The sequence below is a fragment of the Rhinolophus ferrumequinum genome, chromosome 5 (genome assembly GCF_004115265.2).
Source record: "Rhinolophus ferrumequinum isolate MPI-CBG mRhiFer1 chromosome 5, mRhiFer1_v1.p, whole genome shotgun sequence".
NCBI classification, from domain to species: domain Eukaryota; kingdom Metazoa; phylum Chordata; class Mammalia; order Chiroptera; family Rhinolophidae; genus Rhinolophus; species Rhinolophus ferrumequinum.
Window position 1 is genome coordinate 7869755 of NC_046288.1, and position 16349 is coordinate 7886103.

General features: G+C 35.8%; 1 protein-coding gene across 15 annotated transcripts in view; it reads left to right on the forward strand.

Annotated features, from left to right (window-relative positions):
• Window positions 1–16349, forward strand: part of FRYL (FRY like transcription coactivator) — a 240389-nt gene that overhangs the window by 102808 nt on the left and 121232 nt on the right. For all 15 annotated transcript variants that reach the window (XM_033105538.1, XM_033105539.1, XM_033105525.1 and 12 more), the window contains 4 exons: window positions 2534–2733; window positions 9124–9177; window positions 12157–12296; window positions 13222–13318. In XM_033105538.1, the coding sequence (XP_032961429.1) occupies window positions 2534–2733; window positions 9124–9177; window positions 12157–12296; window positions 13222–13318 (491 nt within the window). The remainder of the gene's footprint in view (window positions 1–2533; window positions 2734–9123; window positions 9178–12156; window positions 12297–13221; window positions 13319–16349) is intronic.

A 16349-nucleotide genomic window follows, 5' to 3' on the forward strand; every position in this document is an offset into this window, starting at 1 on the left:
TGCTATCACAATGTTATTGACTATATTCCCTATGCTGTACTTTACATCCCCATGACTATTTTGTAACTACCAATTTGTACGTCTTACTCCCTTAACCTGGGAAATCACTTCAACTAAAGCTTTTTTTTTCTTTTTAAAGAAACTGTTCAAAGGCTAAACATCAACTAAAAAGTTTATATCAAATCAAAGTCTAGAATTTAAGTATCTAGGTCTATTATAAGGCTTCGTGTTTAACTACATTTATTGTAAAATTAAAGCCAAAGAAACTTTGTAACTCTGTTATGATGTTGTGAATCTTAATTAAAGGCTTACAAATCTTAAAGGAAAAGATATATTTTATATCTACTACCATAAGTCAAAATCTTGAATATGTTTCATCCTCATTTTTGCTTCTAAAATATAAAGTAAAATTCTGGCAACTGAGTATCCTTTTTTTCTCATTCCTCATGGTTATCCAACATATTATGGACATAAAGTATAGAGTATTTTTAATGTTCCAAAATAATATTTTTTTTAATTTAAGATCTCTTTTTTTCCACAATGATATTTGTTAATAGATTCTCTCCTTTATAATACACAATGTTGGATCATGAAACAAAGTAAACAAATAGGTCATTGTTTAAAATAAATAGTGTGCTGTGTTTAAAGGACTGTGAATTTTTGTTTTGAATTGTTTTTATATAATTTGAGTTCTAGAATACAATAAATTATATTTTAATTTGATGTGATGCAAAGATACTGACTTTAAGTGCAATATTAATTGTTGGTAATATTCTTTAGATTATTATTATTTTTAAAAATATATAAGCATCACGTGTGACTAATCTTTTATCTTTTACCTTGGAGGAAAATATTCTGTGCAAAAATTAGTAAATAAACAAAGGTAATGAATAGGGCATGAAAGGAAACCAAGTATTTGGAAGTTCTATCTTTGAAAAAGATTTTTTTTAATTCACAAATTATTTTTTTCTGAAATGAGTATTATAACGACATTGTATTGCTTTCTAGAATTTTCTTTTGGAGTTATAACAGGTCACTTTTCTATATCGTGATGTACACTGTTTGGTAGAGTAGGTTTTTTAGTTGACAGAACAATTTCGTATGACTTTGGAATGTATGTATTTAGAATAAATTTATTGTCCTGTAGTTATATACACACATATACACATAGACTGGAAATTCGCTGCTTGAATAATTGTGTCCTGTTTCTCTTTTCAAAGAGGGGGTTCCTTATAGGGCACCATATGAAAGGGCAATGTCCAGGGATCAGTTTGAGATAGAGAAGTACAGTCTTACAACTTCTCCATGAATATTCTATACTAAATGGAATGACATAAGTTGGAGTTAGAGAATGAGAAGGTCTGTTATGCAGCAGGCTGGAAGAACATAAGAAATCCATGTAGACTGCCCAGGCAGTCAAGAGTATAGAACAGGTGAAAATAAACAGCATGCAATGGTGTGTGCTCTTTTTGTGTCTCACCTTATGCAGTGCACTATTTGCCAGGCACAGTGGCATCCCTAACGGTTAAATGGCATGACTGTCCTTTGAGTGATTCAAACAAAAAAACTATGTCATCTTAAATTCCTTTCCCTCACCTCGATATCAAATCCACTACCATATGACACATCTCAGATCCTTATTCTTCCCTCCTGTGCCCCTGCCACCCCCTCAGCCCAAGCTATGATCATCTCCCCAGGGTTTCTGCAGTGGCTTCCCTGATTCTGTATTTGCCTTCTTCCAATCTATTTTCCACAGGAGCCAGAGAGATCTTTTAAGGAGAAGCCAGATCCTATCCCTCTCCAAGTTAATTACTTTGCACAGAATTTTTATTGCATCTAGAATAAAATTTAATTTTTTTACAAAGTCCTCCAACTTGGATCCCCCGCTAATGATTCTGACATCATCTCATATTGTTCCTCCCTGAGCTCTGACCACACTGTTCTTCTTTCTGTTTCCCAAACTTTCACACTGAGCATTGTAATGCTTTCTGTTCCTGGTGCTTTGCCTTGTTGTCTCTTTTGCGTCATTTAGATTTGAGTTCAAATGGAGCATCTTCAAAATGAGGCCTTTCCTGAGCCTGTTCTCCAAAGTAGTGACTTCAGCTCCCAGCCCCATCTGTTTCATTTATTCACATCTGTTTTATTTCCTTCATTGCTCATGACAAAGTTTAGAATTCATTCATTCATTTAGTACCATTTATTGTATACCTAGTATATGCCAGCCATTTTTCTAGGCACTTGGGATTCATCAACGAACATAAAAAAAAAAAAAACAAGAAAGAAGCCCTGCTTTTATAGAGTTGACATTAGTGGACAGAAAAACAGTGCATCATAAACATAATATATGTATAACTAAATTATAGTTATGTTGGGCAGTGTGTTAGAAGGCAGAAGTGTAATAGATTAAAATCACGTATGGTAATACTCAAGTGGGGAGATGTGGGTGCCGTGTAGGCGCAAGATTCTTTTTAAATAGCTGTGGTAGGCCTAATTGAGTTGATTATTAAAGTTCTTTTGTTTCTTTTATTTTTAGCTTCGGCACCAGTCAGCAAAGTGAATAAGTCCTGCGCGTCTTCGAACTTTCATTCCACTTTGGGGAAAAAGAATATCATCATGTCAAGCATTACGATTGACCCAGATGTCAAGCCTGGTGAATATGTCATCAAAAGCCTCTTTGCAGAATTTGCTGTTCAAGCTGAAAAGAAAATTGAAGTTGTAATGGCTGAACCCTTGGTGAGTAGAGCTGACCTATAAGTCTGAAATATTTTCATGACTTTTGTATTAACCAATATAATATAAATTTGCCAAAGGAAATAATATACTTGAAAAAATAGTAAAGGAAGCCAATCTGAAAAGGCTACATACTGTATAATTCTAACTATATGACATTCTGGAAAAGGCAAAACGATGGAGACAGTGAAAAGGTCAGTAGTTGCCAGGGGTTGGGTGTGGGGGGCGGAAGTGATGAATAGGCAGAGCACGAAGGATTTTCAGGGCAATGAAAAAACACTCTGTATGACGCTGTAATGATGGATACCTGTCATTATGCATTTGTCCAAACCCATAGATTGTACACCACCAGGAGTGAACTGTAATGTGATCTGTGGACGTGGGATGATTATGACGCGTCAGCGTAGGCTCATCAGTGGTTCACAAATGCACTACTTTGGTGCGGGATGGTGGTAATGGAGGCGGCTGTGCATGTGTGCGTACTGGAGGGGGAAGACTCTACCTTCCGCTCAGTTTGGCTGTGAATGTGAATCTAAAACTGCTCTACAAAAATAAAGTCTTAAAAATTTTAAGAGATAGGTTAGGATAGTAGTCCCCCTTTATCCACGGGGGTCCCCAAGTAAATGCCTGAAACTGCGCATAGCGCTGAACCCTACATACACTCTGTTCTTTCCTATTCAAACGTACCTTTTCATACCAGTACTTCACGGCTTCTCTTTGGCATATCCGAATTGCCAGCCTCACTACTCTTGTGTATTATTAAGTAAAATAAGGGTCACTTGAACACAAGCCCTGTGATGCTGTGACAGTCGGTCTGATAACCGACATGGCTACTCAGTGACCAGTGGGCAGGGATCGTATCCAGCGTGGATACGGTGGACAAAGGGATGTTTCACGTGCAGGATGGGACAGAGCAGGGCAGTGTAAGATTTCATCACGCTACTCAGAAGAGCACGCAGTTTAAGGCTTATTGTTTATTTCTGGAATTTTCTGTGCAATATTTTCGGGCTGCGATTTACCATGGGTAATTGAAACTCTGGAAAGTGAAACCGCAGATAAAAGGGGACAATGTAGCAAAATGGTGATCTAGAAGACTGTCATGGCTTTAGATCCGCTTTGTTGCTGCAGGTCACAAAAGAATAAAAATAGATTTCACCATTGGGATTGTTGAGACAGACAAAACATAAGAAAAATAAAGGACAATCTAGAATTGTCTTCAAGTTGATGATATGATGGTAGTATGATATTACCTATCACTCGTCTTCAGCAATTTTCAACTAGCAGCACATTTTTAAAACACTTTACCTATTTCATAAAATATTTTATAAACTGCACCATGTGTTGTGATCCTATCAGCTCTCAAACATTGCATATTCTTAAAGGAATTTTAATTTTGAAACGTGAAGGTCTTGAGAGGAAAAATACTAAAAGAAAATTGGAGTGAAATTATCTAATTTGACTGAGTGTGAAAAATGGTGTTTTATATCTTTCTCCTTCCTTTTTCTTCCAATGGCACTGTCCCTGCCCTAGCTCAGGGTCGAGTTCTGTCGTATTAGACCATTGTGAGAGCCTTCTAACCAACCGGTCAAGAAGTGATCCACTGCCTTTACAGTTTCCTGTTCTCACCAGACTTTTCTTCATCTAATACACAAATATTATCACCTTTCTGCTTTAAAAATCTTCTCACTTTTCATTGCTGTGGAATAAATTCAGGTTCTTGTTGGGTCATTCTGATCTCTTCACTGTCCTGTTACAGTTTGTATGCTGTCTCACAATTCTCTTATCCTGATGCACAGTATGAAACTTTAAGTATCCTGTGTATATTCTTTTGTCCTGGTGTGTTTGTTCTTCTTTTTCTCTCGATCTAAGATGCTTTTGACTCCTGTTTTTTAAACCTCCACTCATTCCTTCAACTTCCCATGTTTCCTCTAACATAATGATTCTCCTCAAGCTGAGTAAATCTTTACCATAATAATTTGTTCATACTTTTAGATTTGGCAATGTCATGTTAGTTGCTTATATGTTTATCTCCTCGGATGTGACCTACTTGATACCAGAAGCCAGGTCTCACTCACCCTTGTATCTGCCATACTGCCCATGGTGGGAGATGTTTAGCAGGTCTTGAGTGAAGATTTGTATTTTAAATTGACTTTAGCCTTAAGAACATGGCTGTGGCAGGTGCCCTTTGTTCTTCTAACAAAACTGTAGTGTCACTGTTCCAGCCAAAGCTCTTAATAGTTCTTTTACAGTACTAGCCTGATGCTGACTGTATTTATTCATTTATTTAACAGTTAGTTTCAGAGACATCTGCTATGTAATCTAAGATGAGATTATAACATTATGGTGAATAGAGGTGGAGATTCCATCAGAAAATAGATGTTTTTACCCCATCATCACACTTAGGGAGCAGAAGTGTCCCTGCTCACTCCACCTAGCACCCCAGGAAAACTCCCAACGTTGTGGTCTCCAGCAGCTGAGGAAAAAACACAGGCTGAGAAAATCTCCCATCGTATGTTACAGATTTTACCCCCTATACTCACATAGACCAGCATGGCTTCTTCCTACCTGAATCAGATCTCACTAGCTTTGTTTTGTATGTGTCCAAGTCTGAATAGATTGTGTATTGTCTACCCAGCATCAAGATTAGGTAATGAAAATATATTCAATCTTATATTTTTGTCATAGCTCGAAATGCATGTATTGTGATTTTATTTATTTTGAAATGTATTATGCACTCTTTTAGGTATTATAATAAATAACCATCCAAGAGGACTCTCTTGTTCTCAAATGAAACTCTTGCAGGGTCACTTTAAAGAAAGTAGCATCCATGGATTGTTAGTGATAGGGAGGCTGGCGTGTCTCATGGTCAGTCGGACAGTGGGTTACAAAAAAAGTTAAAGGCACGAAGGTAAATGACTTTTGCCAAAAGAATTTAATCTACCACTAAAATGAGAGAACTGGCCTTTTCATTCTCATATTAGAAGCCATAATAAAAGGAGGTTAAAAAGGCCAAAAGATTCGAAGATTAGCTGAGCTTGACTTTTAGCCACAATTTCATTTTCGTTTTAGAAGGAAGATTCAGGAAGGAAGGGCAGTCATTGACTGAAAATGCAGCTTGCAAACTATGCAATCCAATACCTTAGGCATCTTTCTTCCTGAAAGGAGGTGAATCAATCCTGGGTAATGATCCAGGCACATCCAAGTTTATCTGTTAATCTTTTAGAATGCCAGTGACTAGAAAAGAAGATAGGAAAAAAGGCTTTAAACAGTCACCTGCTGATTTTAACTTTATGTATTTGGTTTAAGCCCAACCTTTTTACAACTTTGCAATTTCTGCCATTTTTTGAAACTACTAACTATATATTTTAAAAATAGTTTCTTTTCTGTTTGATCTCTTCTTTCTTCCAAACTGTATGTTTCTGTTAGTTTTGCCTTTTCCTCATGTGTTTATCAGAACGTATTTGTTGTATTTTATAATTGAGGCACTAAACAGGTGATTGGAAGCTCAGTATACATGGAGGGGCATTTTTGACTGTGGTTTTTAGTGTGGAATCATCTGAACCATTGATGGCAAATGTTTTTCTGGGGGCTGGTCAGTTTCCAGGGACGATTCCTCCAGTAACCCAAATGGGAGGGTTTAGTCTTAGGTGCTAGCATTCTGGGAATCTGAAGGCAGAAGGTAACAGGAGTTTTTGATGTTTGGTCTATAAATTTTTACTTAATCTCCCTGTATTCAGTATGATACCTCGTCTTCAACTGTAGCACCCCCAGTCAGCATTTCTCTGTTTTGCCCCTTGTTAAGAAGGGCAGTTTCTCTGTGTGTAAGGTCTCCACTCTGCTAAGTAGAATGAGTGAAGAGAAGAAGAGGACGGGGCTAACTCTTTCTTAAATAATGGTTTGGTCAGCTCTCTTATTTTTAACTTCACCTTGGCCCACACTTTCTGAGCACCAAAGTTCTCCAATTCCTGAGCTTTTTGGGAGTTCACAAGAATCAACAGGATTCTTTCCTTCACTCTGCATGGCAGGCTCACTCATTTCTCTCCAATTGTGTCATCTTCTCAGTGGTCGTTCTATCTAAAATCTCACCGCCCCCATTCCAACTTCCTTTGCTAAAGTCTGTATAAAATATATATTTTGTTTGCTTTATCATTAGACTTTCAGCTCCACGAGGTCAGGGATTGTTTAGGAGAGAATGCCATCTTTAGTTGCAAATTATTGAAGTATTTTGTCATCACTGGTGTACTGTCAAAATGTTTTCAATAAACTCTTGCTGTTGGTACTCTATACGTATATACTAGTTAAAGAATCAAATTAGAATATAAAGGATTGTGAGCCTTAGAATTATTAATCTTTTATTTTTATGCAATTAGGAAATAATGACATTATAAAAAGTGGAAATAGTTCTAAAAGTTATATAATAAAAATAATGACCGTTCCATTCTTGATCAGTTTAATCACTGTCCACAGTTTTTATTCTACCATTTTTTATGCCTATTGTTTATCCATCTCTGTAGTGCCTGTCACCTTAAAAAACAAAACAAAACAAAACAAAAAAAACGAAATGGAAGGATTTTATATATATATATATATATATATATATATATATATATATATATTTTTTTTTTTTTTTTTTTTTTTGTACCTACATGTTTTTGTTTTAACTATGTCAGTTGGAGATTGTTCTATATGAGCCCGTATAAATTTGTCTCATTCTTTCTAACAGTTAAATATTATTTTAATAACAGAAAGTGCTATAATTGTTATTATTTTTTTTTTTACCAGTCTCTGTGGATAGGCAGTTTGAGGTTTACCCCAATTTGGTAATCAACTGTGGAAAAAAAAAGCTACAGTAAATATTCCTGTACATAAGTCTTTGCATTTGCATATATGTGAATATAGAAAATAATATGTATTCTCTTCAGTTGTGATCATGAAAAAATAAACCTATTTTTAAATGGCTTATCTTTTCAGAATCTCATAGTGAAAGACAGGAGTCCCTCTGCTTGAACAATGATTAGGGCCTCCTCAGCCACACTATAATGAAACAGATTTAAAAAGTCCTTGATTAGTAATTTATATTGAGTGCAGGACACTAATTTCATGTTTTTTACTGATGGTAACGTGAGTATCCTTTTGCATTGAAAAATCATTTCTTAGTTCTTATTATTTAAAAAAAAAAAAAAAAGCCCACCCTCCACTTCCTGGTTTAGGGCAAGCTCTGCGAGGATGTCAACTCTTCAGAAACGTTTGAGGAAATGAAAAATGTTAAGTATAAAACAACAGTGCAAGTGTTTCTGAAAAGGTTATTTGCTCTTTTATTCTCCTTGGCCATTGCTTTATTATATAAACATACTATGTGCTTATTAAACTAATTAGATCGGCATTCCTCAAAATATTACTGACAATCTTTAAAGTTTATTTACAGTGAAAAGGGGATCAAATAAGTTGAGAAGAAACCCCCGCTCTCCCCTAATAGCCTCCTCCCTGCCTAAATACATAATTCACATTAGGACAGTAAGGACTCTTTTAGCTAAGTATTTTTCAGACTTTTAGATACTTTTAGAAACAGTGTTCTCTGGGACTTAGTGTTTTACTTCTATTTGAGAGCTGGTTAATTGGCAATATGTGTTATTATGCAGGATCATCGTGTTGCATATGGATGGTGTAGTTTGGTTTTAGAGATGCAAGACGAGTTCTGCAAGAGAATTGCCAAAGTGTGCTTAGCCTGTGAGGGTTCAAGTGCCAAGGACATGCCAGAAACCTCTCCATATTAAGAAAGTGAAAGTGTCGTGGAATTCAGGTGTTTTCCTGACTTCATTTAACTTAGAAACTTGATTCTCTGATAGATTAGGGATTTCTATATGTTAGTGGTAAACACATTTGTGAGTGAGTTCATTTTCACGAAAAGTTGTCATAAATGAGAGAAGGAAATTGGTGCTCTGTTGGATGGAGAAGCTTTAAAATACACATATTTCTAAATTCCAGTTTCTTTCATAAGAGAATGGCATTTGTTTTTCTATGGTATATATTTAATATAAAAATTCAATTAAAAAGCATAATGTAGAAAATTTAGAAAGTCATCCTTAAAAAATCGCAACAAAAGAATAAGTCATCATACATTTGAACATAATCCAGACAACTCTTATATTCAGTAAGTTAGGTAACTATGTAGGGTAGCCAGCAAGGCAAGTATTGGTAGAAAGACTGACACAAGCTATTACACTGTGTATGGTATTTTAAGTTAAACTAATTATATTACATTTTGTTTGTAGAACACAACCTTTCTTTAAACAATCTAAATAAAAATGAAAACAAAAACAACTCACAAATCTAAATCGTTTATCATATGAAGGATTTCTAATATTTTGTGTGTATGCATTTGTTTTATTGTAGGAGAAACCTTTGTCTAGATCTCTCCAGAGGGGTGAAGATCTTCAGTTTGACCAGGTATGCCACTTTGGGGGGAATATTTTTTCCTGAAAGGAAAACGTGTGTCTAAATAGTCTGATCCAACTATATCTACCATTAAGAAATTCCTTTGTATGGTTTAGTGATCCTGTGTATCTTTATGTACTAGATTCGGCCTAGAATTAATTGGTAGTTTGTTTTTAGCAAAATAAATAGAATGAGTTATGAACTGTGAACTTTATAGTTCATAGAATGAGCTGTGAACTTTATTTCTGTTCATTCGGCATTTAAAGCGTTTTACTTTTCATTGTTATTCTCCTTACTGTGCCCTGTAAAATTTTCTCAGAAAGTTTCCGGTTACATCCTTCAGTCTTTCCTTGGATACCAATTCCTACAATTTTTAACATTCTTTTTTCCTGTTGGGGCTATCAGAACCTTTACATAGACATATCCACCTGGTTGCCTCCTCTACCTGCTCCTGGAAGCAGAGCTGGAGATTAGGTCTTGGTGCTGGACAGTGATCCCGGAGAGCAGACTTAGGAGAGGGAAGCTGGGGAGAAAGATAGAGGGAGCATTTTAGAGATCACTGCTGTGGGCCCTGGGGCTTCATTCCACTTCAGAGAATTACACAGCATGTCTCCATGATTGCCTGACTGTAGAATGGGGTGCTGGAGCATTTATCTGCGGCTCCCACTCCCAGTACTCCCACTCCCTGCGGCTCGCCACTCCCAGTTGAGGGCTGCCCTAAGAGGCATTAAGTGCAGCCCCTCCACACACTTGTACTTGTAGCTACATTTGTACAAAGGCCAAGTGGACTCCGTGTGTCAGAAAGCAAAAGAAGCTTGAAAAGAAGATATCCAATGACCCCCCACCCGCCGACAAGCTCCCTTTATATAGAATACTGGTATTTAAAAATAAATGTGGTAGTCCTTTAATATTAATTCTTTCCTTTTCCTGAGATTAAATGTTTGATCAAGTGTAATTTTTATCATAATTATGTTTGCTCAAGAATTATTTTATTATATGCTGATTGTTTGCAAAAACCAGTAACCCAGATTAGCTTTCTATTCCCACCTAGTATTCCTGGGCTACTTTTCTCATAATTATGTGTCTAGGAAATAGAAGTTAATGTTCATAGTAGTCTGATTGATTAAATAAAGATGACTGGTGGAGATGTACCAAAATACTGTGTTTCTGCATCCCACTCCAGTTCCGAACCCGAATCACAAGAGGGCTGCTCACACCTGTATTTTAGGTGATTCTGATGCATATACTAGTGCTAATAGCCACTAGTTTGAAAGGGAACCATAAATAGGAAGGCCAGTCCTCTGTTATAGTAAGAATAAGATCACCTTATAAAATTCTTTTTAAATCTTAATGTCACTACGGAGGTATTAATTACTAGTAATTAATTAATGAATTATTAATGTATTAGTACATTATTTTAAAAGTATTTAGATTACTTACATCTTGAATCCACTTCAGCAGAGAAGAATGAAATGAATATACAATCAGAATTTGAAATCCTATTAAACAAGATTTTAAGGAAAATTTCCACCTATTTTCTTATGTAAATGATCAATAAAACTATAAGTGATCAGGCCTCATAGCTTGATTTTTTTTTTTCAAAATGAAAAGCTACATGTGCTTTAAATTGTTTTAATATGTATTTACAGTAGCCGGTGTTTTAATTTTCTTTTATTAACAATGAACAATGTATCCTTTTGAGTGATACTGTTCATTGTTAATAAAATATAAATTAAAAAAATTAGTTAAAATTAGAATCTTGTTTTACTTCAATTCCCTATATTAGAATCTATTTACCTGTCAAATTATGGTAATTTATAAATAGAGCCATGATTGAAGGAAGGCAGAGATAATGAAAAAGGGGAGAACAGCCTACACAATCCAATAAATTGTTTCATTTCTGTTTTCCTGGATGAAGTACATTCTGCACTTATAGGAAGAATATAAAGTATTAGGAAAATTAAAGTTTTAATTTCTAGCGGTTTCAATTTATCTTCATTAAGTGATTTTTCCTATAATCGTGGAATTGAACGAGACCTTGAGTATTCCTGCAACCCATAGTTTTTTAGTTAAGAAAAACAAAGTGAAGCGTGTTTTACTGTATGCTGATTTAAAATATTAATTTTATGAGCAATGGGTCAAATCAGGTACAGAATTTCTTATGAAGAGAGAATTTTTTTCTCGGGATCCACCGATGAAGAGTGACTTTAGGGACCGCCAATGGTAGCTGTGTACCTCTTCACCACCACTACGGGCAAGTTGGGTTCATTCACAAAATGAATCTGAAATTCACCTACGGGGATGCCTCACATGAAGTAGCAGTTGTTCATCCCACTACATTTACCTTTATGCTGTCTATTTATATATTATAAGCTTTAAAAGCTTGTGTTCAACACATTTCTCATATATTTATTTGTATCACAAATTAATTATGTAATTATAATTCTCTGTTCTGTATCATAGCAGTACACAGTAAGTTGGAGCTTTTCCCACACTTTTGACATAAGATAGTCTTGTTTCTCCATCTCTTCATCCATTCTAGTGGCAACATTTTAGAGCCGTTGTTCACAGGAGGAGACAGGAACTAGCCAGGGGAAGGCAGTAGATGTGTTTGTTTGTTGTGTGTTTGTTTTCCATGTTACGGATAACAGTTCTCCCAGAGGTATCCATGTGTACAATCGGGTGTTATTGATGGTCTTGTTTGTGCACATGAGTAGCATATGGAGGCAGGGGAAAGCTGCAAAGCCTCTGAGCTGAACTGAATGGATTTGGTTCAAGTTTAACAGTGGGTGAAACTTAGCCGCCTTTACTACTTGGCTATACCCGTAGCCCTGTTTTAAATTTTAAACACATTTACTGCTTTGAGTTACTATGTTTATTCGACTGTGTTTATTCTAGAAATGTGAATCATTTCTAAGTGATTGCTGATAGAGTTAGGAAGACGGTACTTTGACGTGGTATTTTACCTTCCGGGAATATCTTGTATTTCAGTTGATAAGCTCTATGAGCTCAGTAGCAGAGCACTGTCTCCCTTCCTTACTTCGCACCTTGTTTGACTGGTACAGACGCCAGAATGGAACTGAAGATGAATCTTACGAGTATAGGCCTCGATCTAGCACAAAATCTAAGGGGTAAGTGTCTCATTTTCCACTGTCCTACCTAGAATCAAAGCACTTCCAACGCAGGGGGTGATAGTGGTATCAAATGAAGATTGTTATTGTTTGGTTTCTAAGCAAAAACCTGGATTACTTTTGTTACGAAGTGGTAGTAAGGGGAGAAAATAGTCCATACTTAAACTGTAAATCGGGGGAAGGTACCAGTTTAAGTAGGTGCCCCCCTACAGGTCTCATTACTGTGACTAGTCACGCAAAACCGAATTTCAGGAGTTCGGTGAGGAACTTTACTAGTCATGGAAGAAAGTAAAATATGCAAAGAAGGTCCTATTCATGGGGTTTGTGTGGAGGCAATTGTGATACAGGAAGACTGCCAAAATCCCATATTGTTTACCATGAGACTCTTGGTGCTCAAATCATAGAACTTGTCTTCTCTTCTTTTGAATTTCCCGGGGAGATCTTGGCTTTTAGTAAGACATCAATTTGTTTTCAGGTGATAGTCCGTAGTTTAGAATTGGACTTCAGTGGATGCCCGTTTTGATTTTTCAACTTAGATTTGTGAGGAAGTTACCTGGCGCTATATTATTTTCATCAGAAATGTTATTACTTTTGTTTCAGTTCTTAATAAAAAAAAACACTAATCATATATGGAACAATGTTAGGTTCTCTAAATGAAATTTAAACTGTTTTTCTCCCTCTTACTATTTTTTTTTAGATTTGGTTTAATTTCTGACAGATACACTAGTGAAATGTGTATATAAATTCCTATTGTACACAAGAGAAGAACACGAGAGCATATAATATATACATTGGGTTAAGAAAGCTTATATTAACATTTGCTATAGGACCCCATACATATTAGTAAATAACATGAACTACTAACCAATACCTATTTTAAAATTTACAGTCTTAATGCAATCCTAAATTGAGGTTCTTGTTTCAGGGACGAACAGCAACGTGAAAGAGATTATCTTCTTGAAAGGAGAGATTTAGCAGTAGATTTCATTTTTTGCTTAGTTTTAGTTGAAGTTCTAAAGCAGGTAAGCCCTTTGATTTCTGCAAAGTCTGTATTTCTTATTTGTGTGTGTGTTTCAGTTACCTTATTTAAGGTGATATGTCTAAAATTCTGGTCCACATAAACTTAGCTTCTATAATTTAATTAGATTTTGTTTCAGTTGCCTGGGGCTTTCTTTTCCTGTGCTTATCACTCCTTGTTCCTTTTACCTTTGTATGCATGCATCCAAGACATGAAATCATGTTAGGAAAATGGAGCAAAATAGAAATTGTGTTAAGTATGGGCCTTTAGCTGCAAATACGGTATGACTGTCATTCATCTACTTCAATCTTTTTTTACTTCCACTTTCAGAGAGTTTCTTTTCCTAAGCCCTCAAGCCTGCATTTCAACATGTAATAATTGTGCAGTGATAGTTGAGGAATGGGGGTGATTTGACATGGGTAAGACTGACTTGACAACTGCAAATGGTTTTTCAGACTGGTGAAAATACTTCCAGATAACAAATTAAGTTTGTTCATTTGATGAAGATTAGAATGCATACTGTTCTCTGACATTGTTCTGGGCACTGCACTCGTGGGCTTAACATCTGAATGGTATAGACAGTAAAGAGATTTTATAAAATGCCAGGTATCGTATATTTTTACTATTCAAAATCAGTACAAATATACATATAAATAACTGTACTGATTTTGAAAGTAAGTTTGTAGTCTTTAAAAAGTTATGTATCATTCAAAGATGATCCATGTATTTCCAGTCATGCACATTGTAGTGTTTTGAAAATTCTTAGGAAACCTAAAAGAAAAAATACTTATTTTGCATATGACATACTTGGATGGGGAGGTTTTTTGTTATGTGTAATGGAATAGAATGGAATAGAACAGCAAATGTAAGATATAAAAGTTGTCTATTTTTTGTCATAGTCAATATAAAAATATTTAAATTATGTAATCATTCATGTTTTGCCTGTTTTTACAATGTCTGAGAAAAGACATTGAAATCTGAGTATCTAAAATCTGCATATAAAAATTTTCAATATGTAAAATAGATAAATGCATTAATCAAAGATAAAATCACTTTAATGTGTACCCATCATAAAGTTTTTTTAGTAGATGTGGGGAAGAAATCTCCCCTGGAACGTGTACTAACTGGCCAGATTGGCTTTCTGTGATCTCTCCGCTCATTGAGGATCCGAAGACCCTAACTGGGAATAGGAGGAGCTGGGAGCCACATCTGGCCCAACCCCCTGAATGGACTTTGACTGGGGCTCTCTGTGGTTGGTTCCTAGCATCTGGTGTGTGCTTGATGAGGGTCATTTGAGTGGTTTCATAACCAGCATTTACATTTCTTTGCTAAGTTAAACGGTCTACAGTTTCTTCCAGCAGGAGAAATTGAGAACTCCCTGCACTGCCATTCAGGACTGATCTGACTACATTGTGGCTACGTTTTCTCCTTGGTGTCCCATGACAGTCTTGCACTTAGCAATCAGTCTCTCTTCTCATCTGAAAGCTGCCCCTAAGTGCACTGGCTTCAGAACTCCAATATACAGATAACCTCATGGAGGTTTTCCTTTCTCCTCCTTTCTCCTCCTCCCTCTCCCTCCCCACCCCCCAGTGCTTACCCTGTCTTTGTCATCTTTGATCTTTGTCTTCATCCTCTTTCTCCAAAAGAATCCAGAGAGCTCTTCTGGTAGAAGAAAAATCAGTAGATATAAACATACGTACATTCTTTCCGTGGGCTCATTTTTCAAGTCCCCTGCACAAAACCCTTTCAGACCTATGGTTCACACGGCCTTAGATGTGAGAAAGAGAAATACAGTGGCTCTGATAGCTAATCTTTGTGTTTGGTTCTATCACCACATTGTTCTAACCTATAGTTTCCTTTCCACTCACCCAATTCTCTTTTACCGTTCTCCTCATACCTTCATTCAAATGTACCCATCAAAGAATAAAATAGATCACCAAGAACATGCTCGTAGAGACACTTTATTTAAAATCCTATATAGATTGTTCTTTTCTTTCCTACTAAAAGGCGAATCTTTTCAGCTTCTTCAAAGCTGATAAAACTACAGAAAATGAAGTAAAAATCAATAGAACTTCCTGAAATATCATGACAAACTAACCCAATTTTCTACTGTGCCAAAGTGAGGTAGGGTTTAATAGATCCAGAGAGTAATCAATGTAATATATCTTGAATTTAATAAGACTTTTACTTTGTCCCACATAATATACAAATATTAAAATGTGATTTAGTTTTATTTTGATGAGATAGACAGTCCCGGGAGCATTCTAGTATTGATGCATGGTTGGTTCAGTCTTCAGGAGGAGTAAATATTCCTTGTGGGTTAGTCCTTGACCTCATATATTAGAAATTATTTGTTTCTTGAATAACTTGTCATGTCTTCAGTGATAATCACACACGTTTGGAACTCTTCATCATGCATGAAGATTCTGTGTCCTTTGTATCAGCTGGTCATGATAATAAGCTCTGGGAGATAATCACAGCAGATGTTCTCATCCCAGCTATGGCCTCTACTTGCTTGTGTAACTTGGGCAAATAATTACCCACCAACGCTTTCTCTGTAAAGGAGGGATGATAATAGTACCATTATTGTAGAATCATGAAAATCAGATACGCTAATGCCTGGAACATGGAAAATACCCATCATATATTATTTGTTATTTTCACTTTATAGATGAAGAAGTATTCTTAGTTGAAGTGACTTGCTTAAGATTATAATGCTAGTTTACTTTTTTACTCCAAGTTTTCTTCCTTTAATAAGAAAAGTAAAATTATTTGTAAAATGAGAGATATAGAATTAGGTGCAGTGGCCAGCATCTTATAAAATTATAATTTTAATCATAACAAGTTAGACAAAAAATTGAGTTGGTATAAATGTGATGAAGTTAATGTGATTCACTGTGGAAACAAAATTAATTCAAGATATTTGGGGATTAATTTCATTTTTTCAGGTAAGTCAGAAGAATAATTTTGGGGTCGTGGCCAACTACACATTTTAGTGTGTTAGTAGTAAAGGCTTTAAAGTCCATGACAAGCAT